Genomic DNA, 13,700 nt, shown 5'->3' with positions numbered 1-13,700 from the left:
GTGTGTGCACTTTTTGCACTTTATATTGATTTAATTATTTCATGGCACCATGTGTAGACAGTCGTGTGTGAGTCAAATGCATGTAAGTGGAGAGGTGCCTGTATTGTGAAAGAGGGTGTGGGCTGAATGACTCGAACACACAGACAGCGAAAAGGAGCATTCCACCCTGTAACATTATGTTTCAGGTCCTCCTTGTCCTGTCCAATGGCAGAGCAAGCCGATCAGGCGCCTGGGGCGGCGCACGTGCCCTGCACCCAGGGGAGGGGCCAGCTGCCTGCAGGGGCGGAGCCATCCGGGGCAGGATGCTCCACAGGGCCTCCGAGGAGTCTGACTGCCTCCTCCCACTCAGGCACCCTACAGTTGAGGGGGAGGCGGTGGGTGGGCTGTTTGGGGCAGCATGGAGCCTGCTGGCACCCAAGCCACCTTGTCACTCCCAGGAAGGATGCGTGGCTCGGGCGCGCTGCAGGCCCTGTGGCGAGTGCTTCCCGGCATTTTGTCACTCCCCTCAGTGGTGACACCCAGGACGGCCCGCCCCCACCGCCCCCCTTCCTCTGCCCCTGGTCCTGTCTCTATGTCCCATATGCTTTTCAGGACTGATGCATTTGCTGTAAGACAGTGGTGGTTATTGTTGTGCACTTTGTAAGTTTTAGATAGCATAAGCCTGGAAGAATGAATCTTTCCAATGGATATAGAGTGAGGGTACTATGGTGCTTGCCAAACATCAAATCTCCTCTCATAAGCAGTGGGTTTTGCTGACTGGTGTTTAGGCAAGCAACTGTCTGTCAGCACATAAGAGGCCTATGACATACATCAGACAGGCGCCACCTCTCCAGGATCGCCGACTTGAGGAGCACTATGGCTCTAGCCCCACCTGGGTGTCTGAACAGAAGCACCTTTTCCTGGATTCTTTTAACAAAGAGCATAATACAGATTTGATGGATTGTTTGGGCAAATCCTTAAACCATACTGTGAGGATTATGGCAATTTCCCATTTCCTGGTTGTAACTAGCAATATAGAAAAAACGGCTTTTTGAATTTTCATAATCACTCAAGAAATGACAGCTCTTCAAGCTTGCCTATGGCTCTTTGCTCATCTTTATCTGAGTCACACACTGAAGCTCCTTACACACACACACACACACACACACACACACACACAACCCTTTTGAAAAACTAACTAATCGGAACTCCTGCAAGAGTTCCATTAGCACCATATGAACAGGCTCAGATTAGTGCTAATACAACAAATGTATAATTAAATGCGAAATTAAATGACCAGCAGGGACTTTCCAGAAAGCCTAACAGCTTGGAAGAGTAAGCAACATCCAGCCTTTGTGTTATTTAAGTTGCATTTAAAGAAAAGAAAAGAACAAGAGCTGTTGGTTCAGGCAGCAAAGTGTTCAGTACACATCTGAGTCATGCTGATAGCATTTTCCGAGAAGTAGCACATCATGAAGCGAATCAGGTGCCCTCTATTATCCTCTCTCTGAGATGCTTTGGCACCTTCTGAAAAGAACAGCTTGCCAACAATGAGCAATTAGCAGTTTCGCCACTTTTGATTATATTTCTCTTTATAAAGAAACCAGACAACTTACAGGAAGTTGCTGTAAGGCACCTGAAGTTTGATGTGCACCCCCCCACCAGACACCTTTGCAGCACATGGTCCATGCTCATTATGTCGCTCGCCTTCTGGATTGCAAAATTCAGGAAGGTGATGTTTAGAAGGGAGGGGGCTGTGTGGGAGGCAGGCAAGAGTGGGTTTTTCTCAGGGTGTGAGGCAGAGGAAAGAGGGAAACTTCCAAGATGGGAGCTGACAGAAGATTACGGTATAATTAGAATAAAGATTTGTGTGTGTGTGTGTGTGTGTGTGTGTGTGTGTGTGTTTTATTGTTTCTGTTGTCTTTCTCTTCTCTTTTCTTTATTCATTTGCCTTCCTCTCTTTTCTTTTGTTATTTCTCCTTCATTCTTTCTTTTTTATTTCATTTGTTCTAGATATAATTGTATTGTATTGTGAAAATTTTAATAAAAAAACTATGCGATGGATTGCAAAATTCACAAGAAAAGACAAAATTACGCTCACATGTTCCCCATGTGAGCTCTTCACTGGGGAAGCAACCTATGAAATGATATAATGCATTATAAAGTTTAATGACTGTGACGTTCTTTATATAAATGGAGCTTGCCATCAAAAACCATGAAAGCAAAAGCAAGCAAATAAAAACAAAACTGATTTAACAAGGAACAACAAAAGCAGGGTCACCGTGGGGGGGGCGGGGGCGGGAAGGCTAGTGAGGTTAATCACAACTACCCCAGGTCATCTGATCATATAGAGATCAGGCTTCTATCCCTTGCTAAATAGAGGATTTCAGATAGAAATGAAGAGTGTGTGAACTTGAATGTGTGAACTTCACCCTTCCCTGCCCAACGGGCAGGGATCAGCATGTACAGTATATCCATTTTAACAACAGTGAAATCCAGCCAATCAGTCCTTTTGGAAGTGACACAGGGTGCAGGATTAACCCCCCTACCCAGCTTCCCCATCAAACAACCTCTTTTTTTCAGGGACTATGCTTACATAGCTATGGCTGCCTTGCAAACACTCTACTGCAGGGGTCAGCAAACTTTTTCAGCAGAGGGCCGGTCCACTGTCCCTTGGACCTTGTGGGGGGCTGGACTATATTTTGGAGAGAAAAAATGAATGAATTCCTATGCCCCACAAATAACCCAGAGATGCATTTTAAGTAAAAGGACACATTCTACTCATGTAAAAACATGCTGATTCCCGGACCATCTGCGGGCTGGATTTAGAAGGCGGTTGGGCTGGATCTGGCCCCCAGGCCTTAGTTGGCCTACCCATGCTCTACTGGATCAGAGAATGTTCAGACTGTCCCCACAGAAAGAACATGGACATGGACACAAAGATGTTCTGCATAAGCATGCAATGTGTCCTTTAAAAATAAAGAAATAGTAGTTCACCATAATGTTGTTCAAATGTATTTATTTAGCACAGCTTGTCTTTAGACAGCTTTGTAGATGGCTGCCTGGAAGAATGCTGAAAACAACCCAGCCGCATGGACAATGCCTGAACGCATGAGTCTTTTCCTATACAATCAACTTCACTGCTCCCAGCACAGTGACAATTTTGTGAGAATCAATCAACCCTGGACCATTTGGCTGTGCCATTTAAACATTCTCCCAGGCATGTAGGAGCTGCCCACATATAAAGATTTTCACACAGTGCTGGGAGTATGTTCAAGGGGCATTGAGTGTTAAGAAGAAATTGGCTTAATCTGAGCAGAAATATCTTCTCATGCTAATGTAGTAATAAAACAGGCTGATGAGGATTGGCCTACAGGGATTATGGGTAGATATGATTATGAGACAGAGGTATTGAAATAAATTGAAGATAGGACTTCCGATATTTCTAGAGCAGTCCACCAAAATGAATAGGGTTTGAATTCACACACTTACACATTTAAGTCAAACTGTGACAGGCTGCAAATTACCCTACTTTGAATTTTCTCCTTGTTAACAATTCTTGAGTTAATCTGTTCTTTTAAGTTCTGTACAAGTTCCTTCATCACATTATTATGAATGCTGGACAAGTGGTGAGAGTTATGCAGGCCATACCTTTTGTCAGGCAAATTGTTTATGGGAACGAATTGTTGGAAGATTGTCCAAATTGTGAAACTCATTCACATTTGATCTAGGCAATTTCCATTCTAGACAATTCCAGAACTGAGACGGGGAAATGACTCATCTGCCCCTCCAGCTGAAGGAGGGACCAAATTAGATTTGCTTATGAAGAGAACTATAGGAATGATTTGGAAACAGAGAGTGAGAGACGCAGAGAGGAGCCAGGAGCTGCAAGCTGAAAGACCTTTTTGGTTTATAGGTATTCCACCCCCCTCAGTTTGATGTGAGGCAGTGGATTTGCTAAAGACTTACTTTACAATGTTTTTCTCGGCCTTTGCTCTACTTGTATATTTGTTAATAGCCTCTAAATGCCAAATGTGTCTAAGGTTCCCCATTCCTGTGAAAAACCAACCACTTTGGTGCCAAACCTGGGCAACATGCATACTAGAGAGATATAATCCTTCCCCCAAATTGAGAAAATGTGCCAATCTCAAAGGAATTCTGTAGAGAATGCCTGTAGGGATTTTCTACTCTAGGACCCACTAAATTAGTTTCAGACTTGGATTTGCTAAAATCAAATTGACCTATAGAGTCCTACATAGCTTGAGACCTCTTTCATATATACCTAAGCCCCTAGAACATATATAGAGGCCCACCTCTATGTGACCTTTCTGTCTGAACTACAGGAGATGGCCAAAAGGGAGCGAGAGGGTTGTTGCCTAGGGAGGCTTGCCTGCTAGGTAGGCTAATTTCCTTGTGATCTGAGCCTTAAAAAACCATCACCTGAAATATGTCAGTCTCTGCTTTTATGGTGGTTGTGTTTTGCCCTATGAGATTTGTTCTAGTTCTCAGTATGATTAATGCAGGTGACAGTGGGCAAAATTTCATTTACTCTTGGTTCTGATTTTGGGTTGCTTTGTTCTATTGACTTTAGTGTTGTGCTGGCACACACAGACCTCCCCTCCCTCATTTAATCCCAACAACCTTGTGAGGTAGGGTAGGGCTGAGAAGGCAGTAACTGGCCCAGGGTCACCCAGTGAGCTTCATGCCCATGTGGGGATTTGAACCCTGGTCTCCCAGGCCCTAGTCCAGTACTCTAACCACTGCACCACACTGGCTCATCTCTTTTAATACCTAACTCATGTTGCAAGAATCTAGAACCAACCAGCGTCCTCTGCAGCATGTACTCTCAGTGTACCTGTACTTAGAAATCAATCAATATACATTTCACACACTGCATGTAGCACTCTAGACACAAGTATACTCTTGCTACTCCTAAAACATATGGACTGTTTTACTTATTCATCACATGGCTGCAATTACACCAGAACAGAATCTAGTACATGAAAGAGATTCATGAAAAACACAGCTTTAAATTTGTGAAAACGACAACAATAAAACAGAAGGGCAGATCTCCAGCCTTTGCAGGTGCACATCTAGGCATAGATGAGGCATGTTGATGAGGTTAAATGGTTTCCCACAATTAATAACATATTTGAATATTCTGCAAATTAGACTAATAGGGTTCATGGGTGGTGGTGGTTTTGCATATAGCACTCTTAAGCCTAAAATGGCACATCCGTCATTGAGGTTGGCAGACTGACAGGAGTCCCCTCCCCCAGGTCGAAAGTGGTGTGCAATAGAAGCATTGTTGCCCTCTCTATCATTCGGCTAAATATGTTTTGCAGCTTTTTGTAACATTTCAAGAAGCTGAAAAATCCTTTTGACCAAAGATTACTGTGGCACAAAAGCTGTGTGTGCAGAGCAGCAGAAAATAACCCTTCTGTCATGCTACTTTTAGCTATCTTAAAAACCACCTCTTTCTCCGCCTCAAACTTAAAAACTGCAGATTTGCTGTGCCATTAAGTTAATAACTGTGAGCACAGGCACCCACAGGGTTAAGCATCTTTTGGGGGTGGGGGTGGAGAAGTTACAGTTCACAAACAGTCAGAGTTTTCCGTTCACAATCCAAATCGTTCCACTGTCCATCTTCAACTATTGTAACACAGTCCTCTTTATTACCAGAGTTATTGGGCTCTCCTTGTTTCCAATTTGTGTAACTTAGGGGTGCCCCATTCACATACACGAATCTCCCTTCAGTTTGGATATCGTTGATACCGAGAAAAACAATCTTCGAATTCCTCTTTACTATTTCAGCCAAGGCTGCATTTTCTGCTGCGTTCTTCGGGGTGGCAAGAGCTGCACCTCCATTTTCACACAGTCTTTTTCCATTGGAGTAAGTTAGTTCTTGACCAGTTGAAACAAAAAATTTCTCTCCGACTTTCACCTGCTGCAACATCACAACTAGACAGAGAGAGAAAAACACAGCATAGTGAGAAGCACATGAGAAATAATTGCGGGCAACCTGAATAGTAACTGTTCCACACTTACCCACTACTACCAATTTGAATGGTAGACAGTTGACTATATGCTTCCCAATGAAATAAATGGGATATAAAGGCAATTCATTCTGGATAAGCCATGCCCTTTATAAACCTCCCCCAACTTGCTGCCCTCCAGATGTTTTGGACTGCAGCCACAACTCCCATCAGCCCCAGGTAGCATGGCTTGTTGCTAAGGATGATGGGAGTTGTAGTCCAACAACACCTGGAAGGTTCCAGGCTGTAGGAGGCTGCTCTTTAGGTTCATCAATATCCAACACACTGAGGAAAATCTGTCATTTTCCTCCACACCCCAACCACAATAATCAGAGCTTTGAGTTCCATTGTCCCACCTCAAAAGCAAAACAGATTAGCACCCACTCAACCCAAATTTTGTTTTTTCACACATACAGAATGTTGAACAAGCTGATTAATAAAGGATCGATTTTGTTGGTTGTAAAATCTGCATGGGATGACATGATCACCTCACTTTTAGTGTGGAGAGCATAACCTGGCTCTAAGTAATATAAAGAGATGAGACGATAGTAGAAAGTTTGCAACATATGAGCTATTGACAACACAGACTGACTCCTTTATATGGGCAAATCTTAGTTAGGCCCATCTGTACTATACATTGAAAGTTGTATCATACCATTTAAACAGTTAGGGCTTCTCCCAAAGAGTCCATGCATACCTCGCTATTAGCTTGTTGTTTTTGCACTCGCACTCACACACACAACACAAGCAACCATTTAAAAACAAATATAAGAACAAGCATTGAAAATGCATATTCCATCTTACTCTTTTTATACTTGGTAAGGTCAGCTTGAAGAGTTTGGATTTTCTTTTCCAAAGCAGTTAATTGTTGTTGAGTAGAAGTAATGGCTAAGGTGAGAAAATGAAGATATGGTTCATATGGTTAAGCACAAATGATTTATATTGGAAAGTTGCCACCCAGACCCTTAACAATTCCTGACTCTGTACTACCTGCTGTCCTTTGTCACCCGTGTATCAATTATTTTTATATGACATTTATATCCTGCCTTTCTTCCATAATATAGCTGAAGGCATTGAGGGTCCCAGGTGCCCTAGTCAGGGACTGACTAGATCCAGTGCTACTTAGCTTCAGCCAATGTTCCTGCATTATGTGCCTTCAGCCTATTCCTTGGGGCATAAATGCTCACATTCACAAACACAGAAGCCCTCCTGCCTAAAAGAGAGATGCAAAATATAGTGAAGTAAGAAGACAGATAGGGACCGCTTGTTCACTGGGGGCAGAAGCAAGAAGCATCAGGCATGCACTTGCCAAACTGGTGTTCTCATGATGTTTTGGACTACAACTATCAGTGCTGGTTGTGGCTGATAGGAATTGTAGTCCAGAACATCTGGATGGTGCCAGGCAGATGAAGGCTGAACTACAGGAAAGGAGGTTTTTTTTAAAAAAACTAATGTTTAATCTAATTATAGGACCAGTTCAGTAGCAGATTAAGCTGCATAGAGAGGTCTGTGACTTTCTTGGAAGCATTTCTCTTGGGCTCCTGTTGTGGTCCCAAAGCAGTGATGGCCAAACTTGGCCCTCCAGCTGTTTTGGGACTGCAACTCCCATCACCCCTAGCTAACAGGACCAGTGGACCAGGGATGATGGGAATTGTAGTCCCAAAACAGCTGGAGGGCCAAGTTTGGCCATCACAGTCCTAAAGGATCTACACTGGTTTCTGGTATGTTTCCAAGCACAATTCAAAGTGTTGGTGCTGACTTTTAAAGCCCGAAACGGCCTTGGCCCTGTATACCTGAAGGAGCGTCTCCACCCCCATAGTTCAGCCTGGACACTGAGGTCCTCCTCCAAAGGTCTTCTGCTGGTTCCCTCACTGCAAGAAGCGAAGTTACAGGGAACCAGGCAGAGGGCCTTCTTGGTAGTGTTGCCCTCCCTGTGGAATGCCCTCCCACCAGATATCAAGGAGATAACTATACAACTTTTAGAAGACATCTGAAGGCAGCCCTGTATTGGGAAGTTTTTTAATGTTCTATGTTTTATTATGTTTCCATATGTGCTGGATGCTGGTTGGGCTAGGGTATAAATAATAACATTATTATTAATACTTATTATTCCTGATTTACAGTAGATTATCCATGAAGTACTTTCAGATTTCTGTGGTTCAGTTTATACATCCAGCAGGCTCAATGTGCTTGCTCTATGTGGGTCTGCTGTAGCCAGGTTCATGCTGTGATGGTATGAAGACATCATTGTATGAATTGCCCCCACATTAGTTTATCCACAAGCCACTCCTGTTTAAATGACAATGGCATCTTTAAAAGGTGCCACTTGAATAATAGGGAACAGGATGGCTCTGAATGCCCTAACCCCATTGTGACACTGGTTGACATAAATGGTGCTTCTACATGAACCCACTGATGTATTCTCAGATGCAATGGCTTGGGGACCACAGGATACATTTTGGCCCTATGATATTCTAAGCAAAGCTTTCACTGAAGAATAATTATCATGCAAACCATTCACTGGCATTCACAAAGAAGAGGTTATGTTGGTATTGAAGTGCACATTCATGTCTTCCTGAAAGCAAAATTAAGCACCAGAAAGTTGATTTCTTACCTGCCATTTCTCCCTTTTGTCCTTTCTGGCCTGGGGGCCCTGCAATTCCAGGCAATCCAGGAGGCCCTGCCTTCCCAGGAAAACCTTGTTGGCCCCTCACTTGGACTCCTTGTGTTTGAGAAAAAGAAACAGCTTTTGGATACTATTCCCCCGTAACAAACAGCCAACAAGGAAAAAAGGTCACTTTAAATAATACACATTCACACTCCTGATGGCAGCCTTCATGACAAGATGTTCCTAGCGCTCACCTTGTACTCAGCTGATAATTGTGATTCTGTTCTGATGCCACTGCAAATCATCACAATTGTTTATTATCCTCCTGGTTCCTATATATTTACCCTGCTCACTCTGTTCCCTGACTCCCCACCAGCTCTGCCTAGATTTGCTTTGCTCCACAATCTCTTTCCCACTACACAGTGCATACATGCACTCAGCACATAAATACAGACCAGGCATATCTCCCTCTCCTGCCTCCTCTGTCTCTCTCGCACATTTCACATATACACAGCTTCACATACAATTATACCTTCTGCCTCTCTCCTTTCCCCAGACAATGCGCTCTCCCCCCCCCAAGTGCATCACTCCCCCCATCACATAGACCCTTCTCTCTCTTCCCAAGAGGATCTCTGCACTACAAATCCACCTTCAAGCTGTCTGAGAAGCTCAGTGTGTAAATAGGTTTAGAACTGGTTGCTCCAAGCTCAGACCGCATGGCTCTAACAAGCCTTTCTTGTGTTCCTATACTAATAATGTAGGAACTTTCACTAGTGTAGTTAATCCAAGTTTTATTGCCTGTGTGTTCCGACTGATGTATGGAAAGCACATGAACCCAACCTTTGGAGAGTTTGCAAGTAAGCCACTTTTAACTCACCAAGCATGTGGTCTTTTCTATGTTAAGGGAAGAGAGGAGTTTTGGAACTCACAAGGGGATATTTCAAAGGTCTAACAGCCTATATTTACATGCTTTACTTTCCTGCATATGTTGCGATTTAAAATATCTGCTAGGGTTTGCTCAACAAAGAGTATCAGCCCCAAACTGGGATCTTGGCATCCAGGAATCCTCCCTTTTTAGACCTATTTTTCCCTTGCCACCAACAGGGACAAGGAAAGCTATTTAGTCACTTCTCTCTTCCATCTCCAATGCTCAAAGAAAAGAGCTTGGAAAAGTGCTATGAAGTACCCAGCCACCACTCAAAGCAAAAACATCCAGGGCTTGCTTTTCAGAATCATGGAGACAGTCTGCACCCTGTCCCCATGCCTTTTGGGACCTTGGAAAACAGTATGACGTCAATGTAAGCAAATAGAGGAAGGGTGGGGGAGAGAAGGGTTAAATACATAGCAATGTGTAACCACCCTGCCAAGTCACACACATACATGAGAAACCCAGCTGAGATATAGATGAGCTATCATAAGGTGCCAAAGATTACCATATAACTATATGGAGATACCTTGGTCTCCCTTCTCTCCTTTGGGACCATCTCTCCCATCTCTTCCCGGTAAACCAGGGATTCCTGGGTTGCCACATGCCATTACTGTGCAAGTGTTTGTTTCAGAATCAGCGGCCAACGCCAGCGATGTTCCCAGCATCAGGGCGATGAAAATTCGAAGATACATTGCTGATACCTTAGACAGATAACCAGTTAAGAGGAAATTATTTTGAGATCTTTTAGAGGTTGCCTATGGCCACTCTGCTGTTCTTTCTCTGCCAGTGAGAGAGGACTCTGTCTTGGCCTCTTAAGATGAGACTCTCAGAAAGCCATCAGCCCATCTGTCGGTGTGTTTTGCACCATTGAAGGACATTGGTCAATTTGAATTCTGAACAATTGTTACTTTACCCAAATGATCTTGGTGTTATAGCTGTGTGAGACAAATGCTGTTGGTTGGAGAATTCTAGGTTCTGCACAGAACTACAGTTCTGGTAAATGAGCCACTGTGGCTGCTTGAGGACCATAAAAATTTGTGTCCTGGGCTTTTCAGACTCATCTACCCATGTACTATCTGAGTCCAAAGGGGCACATTGGTTGCCAGATGTGATCCCCCCCCAGCTCTCCTACCCCCACTACTATAAATAGTATTTCAGCTGTCATACTAAAACAGATGTGTCAAATAAGACAAGTTTATCTGATTAATTGTCTGCCTTTGAACCAATCCATTGCTTAATCAAATAAATTTAAATAAATGCCCATATTACCAACTCTTCATCGCCAACAAAATAAAGCCTGTTGCATATTGTAAGGAAGACATTTAATATTTTATTTGCATTCCCTGTCACAGGCAAACATCCAAAAAAACATGCCTCTAATTCAGTCCCACAAATTAAAGTAATTTAAAGTGGAATGGTAAATCAACTAACAGCACACTTCTAGATTTGTCTATTCCAAGATAAGTTCTATTGAATTCAAACTTTCTCACTCCCAGGTAAATGGGTTTAGGATTACATTCAGGCTTATTTTGAGAATGGGGAAACAGCAGATGGATTAAACTATTTTGTAGAACTGGAGGAGTTTAACAAGCAAAGTTTTCATCCAGCATTAATCTGAAGCAGCATTACTTACCGGTTCCTCATATGTTTCCTTGATCAAATGAAGCAGCTCAGCTGATTTGAAGAGAGATGAAGGCTAGCCAAGAAAGGGGAGGATTTCTGTTTTGCTTAGAATGGTGGGGAAAAAATCAGTAGAAAAATCCCATAGATAAGTATGTTTTATTTTATCTCTGTGGATTGCAAAATTGTACTTTATACACCAGCACTTACTGGCACGACTGCATGAGGTGTTTCAGCATAACCTTCCCCCCCCCAGTCAATTTACTGGAAAACAGGGACAAATTCTAGAATTTGCCCTTTCATATAATCACTGGAAGTGCTGCTTCCAGCAAATAGATCTACAGACATCTTATAGAACTGTGATACAGAAATCTGTTATATTATGCATTATAGAAATACAGAAATCTAAAATGCTTTATACTTTTTGCAGCATTATCAGAAAGGTTGGGCTGTCAATCTATAACCATTTTTGAACCTTCTGATGAGTTTGTTCAGAGTAACCTTCCTTGTAAGCTCTCAGATAAGTAAGATAGGTGAAACCAAAGGGAAGTAAACATGTTTTTGTTAAAACCATCCAAGTTTCCCAAAAGTAATGATGATTAAATCCACATATGACCTCTCCATGCAGTTAAGCAGAGTTCCAGAATATCTGGAGAGGCCATAAAGCTCTTTGCAAAAGATTAAGCTAGCAGTAGCTTTAAAGCCAGTTGAAACTGAGGAAAAGAGGGTGGGTGGTGAACAGATATCTATCCTCGTTTCAACACTAGGCCCTGTTTCCGGTCACAGAGGATATTCCCTATTCAGAAAGGCTGGATGTAGCTGATGCCATCCCAGCTGTTACACCAGAATCTAAATTGGAACCTGGGAAGTATTTTTTCTTTCTTTCCACCCTGAGAAGTGTTTTGGAACCTAAGGCGAAAACACAAGAACAAAAAGAGCAAGTTCAGGTAGAGTGGATGGCCACACCTGAGAAAGAAGAAGGGTGGATCTACACTCATGGTTTATAAAGTTAAGGAAGGGTTAAGAAATGGTTTTCATAACGTAGATGGACACATTGTGTTCCACTTTTAATGTTCATAATGTGTTATTAAAATGAGACACCAGAGGGCTCTGCAGAGCAACCAGGAACCAGCAATAGGGAAATGACGTTTTGACAGACAAAACAAGGTAAGAAACGCTTTTAATCTACAAGTCTGCCCTGTAACCTTTTAGAATGATATATCTAATATACCATTCTAAATAAGATATTATTAGATATTAGATATATCATTCTAATAAAGTTAAACATGTCCCTTGTAGATCCAAGCAAAGTAAAACAAATCCCATTATTTTTCATTGAGCAGGAACATCTTAGGATCAGGCACTGCCTGGAAGTAGGGTGGCTGTGGGTCCTACTTTACAGAGAACCACCCTTTATTGGAAAGGGTACCCTTTTGGAAGGGTAGCCTGATTCAAGTATAAATCACCATAAGGATGGAGAGCAGGGACCCATGAATAGGTAGCAGCACCCTGAGCAGCAGACTGACACAGCTCGCCTGATCAGTCTTCCCCACAAGCCCACCATGGTGAGGTGTGCTCTGTTTATATCCAAATTATTGCAAGTTTTTTTGCAAATGTGTGTCATCTTTTGTACTCTTTTTTTGATGACATGTACATGGCTACCCCAGCTGGGGGACTTTCATGAATGTGGAGTATATCACAAAGTACATCACAGGGTAACAGATTAATAGAATTGCAGAGTTAGAAGGGACCACGATGGTTATCTCCTCCTGCAGTGCAGGAATCTTTTGCCCAGCATGAGGCTCAGACCCATGACCCTGAGATTAAGGGTCGCATGCTCTACCGACTGAGCTAACTCAGAGTTTTCAGGTATAACTGCACTAACCGGCAATAATACAAAGGCTTCCTTCCCACTGGTAATAAATATTTTGTCTCCAACTTTATTTACCACTCCTGTCAAAGCGAAGGCAGCATAAGAGAAGAAAAGTAATGGTTTATACAGTCAGATCTAAGGATTATTCACACGCATGCCCATTAGGCAACAGAGGCTTGGAATGGAGACAAGAACATCTTGGGACGCTCTCGCACAAAGCTCAGAATGTTTAGCAACAACCTTTTTCCCTTCTATTTCAATGTTCATGTTACATGATGGGCCACCATAGTCTCAACAGGGGTTTTGGTCCTTGAGCTTCTCAAACAGCAGCTCTTCATAGCAAACCACCTTTGAAACAGCAAACCACCTTTGAAACCAAGAAGGCTTTCTAAGGTAGCTTGTGATGTTTGCAGAGAATCTGCTCAAGCTCTTTGGACCTTGGCCCATGTTTGTTAGTGACAAATATAATCCATTGTCATTGCCATGACACACATCACGTGGAAAGAAGTGGGGGGGGGGGTAAAATAAATGCATGATAACCATTCTTACACATGCATGGACCAACTAGTTCATCTTGAGGTTCCAACTGCCAGAAATCTATTATTTTAATGACTGTTCCTTAATTCAAAACATGTTAGTTGCTCAAGAACATAGGGC

General features: G+C 42.7%; 1 protein-coding gene across 3 annotated transcripts; it reads right to left on the bottom strand.

The window, feature by feature from the left end:
- Positions 1-2,981: 2,981 nt before the first annotated feature.
- LOC310706594 (mannose-binding protein-like) lies at positions 2,982-11,331 on the bottom strand. Of its 3 annotated transcripts, none has more exons than XM_083502899.1 (5): positions 11,184-11,331; positions 10,077-10,251; positions 8,629-8,736; positions 6,819-6,902; positions 2,982-5,940 (listed from the first exon to the last, which is right to left on the bottom strand). In XM_083502899.1, exons 2-5 carry the CDS (start codon positions 10,240-10,242, stop codon positions 5,567-5,569), a joined length of 732 nt encoding a protein of 243 aa, XP_083359025.1. In that variant the 5' UTR covers positions 10,243-10,251; positions 11,184-11,331; the 3' UTR covers positions 2,982-5,566. The 3 variants fall into 3 exon arrangements, with proteins under 3 accessions (XP_083359025.1, XP_083359026.1, XP_083359024.1); XM_083502900.1 differs by having other exon boundaries at positions 10,064-10,251; positions 11,184-11,206; XM_083502898.1 differs by lacking the exon at positions 11,184-11,331 and having other exon boundaries at positions 10,077-10,648.
- Positions 11,332-13,700: the final 2,369 nt, after the last annotated feature.

This window comes from Podarcis liolepis (genome assembly GCF_965112155.1).
Source record: "Podarcis liolepis genome assembly, chromosome: 5".
NCBI lineage: Eukaryota > Metazoa > Chordata > Lepidosauria > Squamata > Lacertidae > Podarcis > Podarcis liolepis.
This window is presented reverse-complemented; position numbering and strand designations above follow the sequence as displayed.

What these genes read in the sequence shown, in the direction of transcription:
- LOC310706594 (XM_083502899.1), bottom strand. Translation starts at nt 10,242, where the DNA reads ATGTATCTTCGAATTTTCATCGCCCTGATGCTGGGAACATCGCTGGCG. An exon ending in AGGAGAGAAGGGAGACCAAG is followed by an intron (nt 8,737 to 10,076) that starts GTATCTCCATAT and finishes CTCAAACACAAG; the next exon opens with GAGTCCAAGTGAGGGGCCAA. An exon ending in CCTTACCAAGTATAAAAAGA is followed by an intron (nt 5,941 to 6,818) that starts GTAAGATGGAAT and finishes CTCTCTGTCTAG; the next exon opens with TTGTGATGTTGCAGCAGGTG.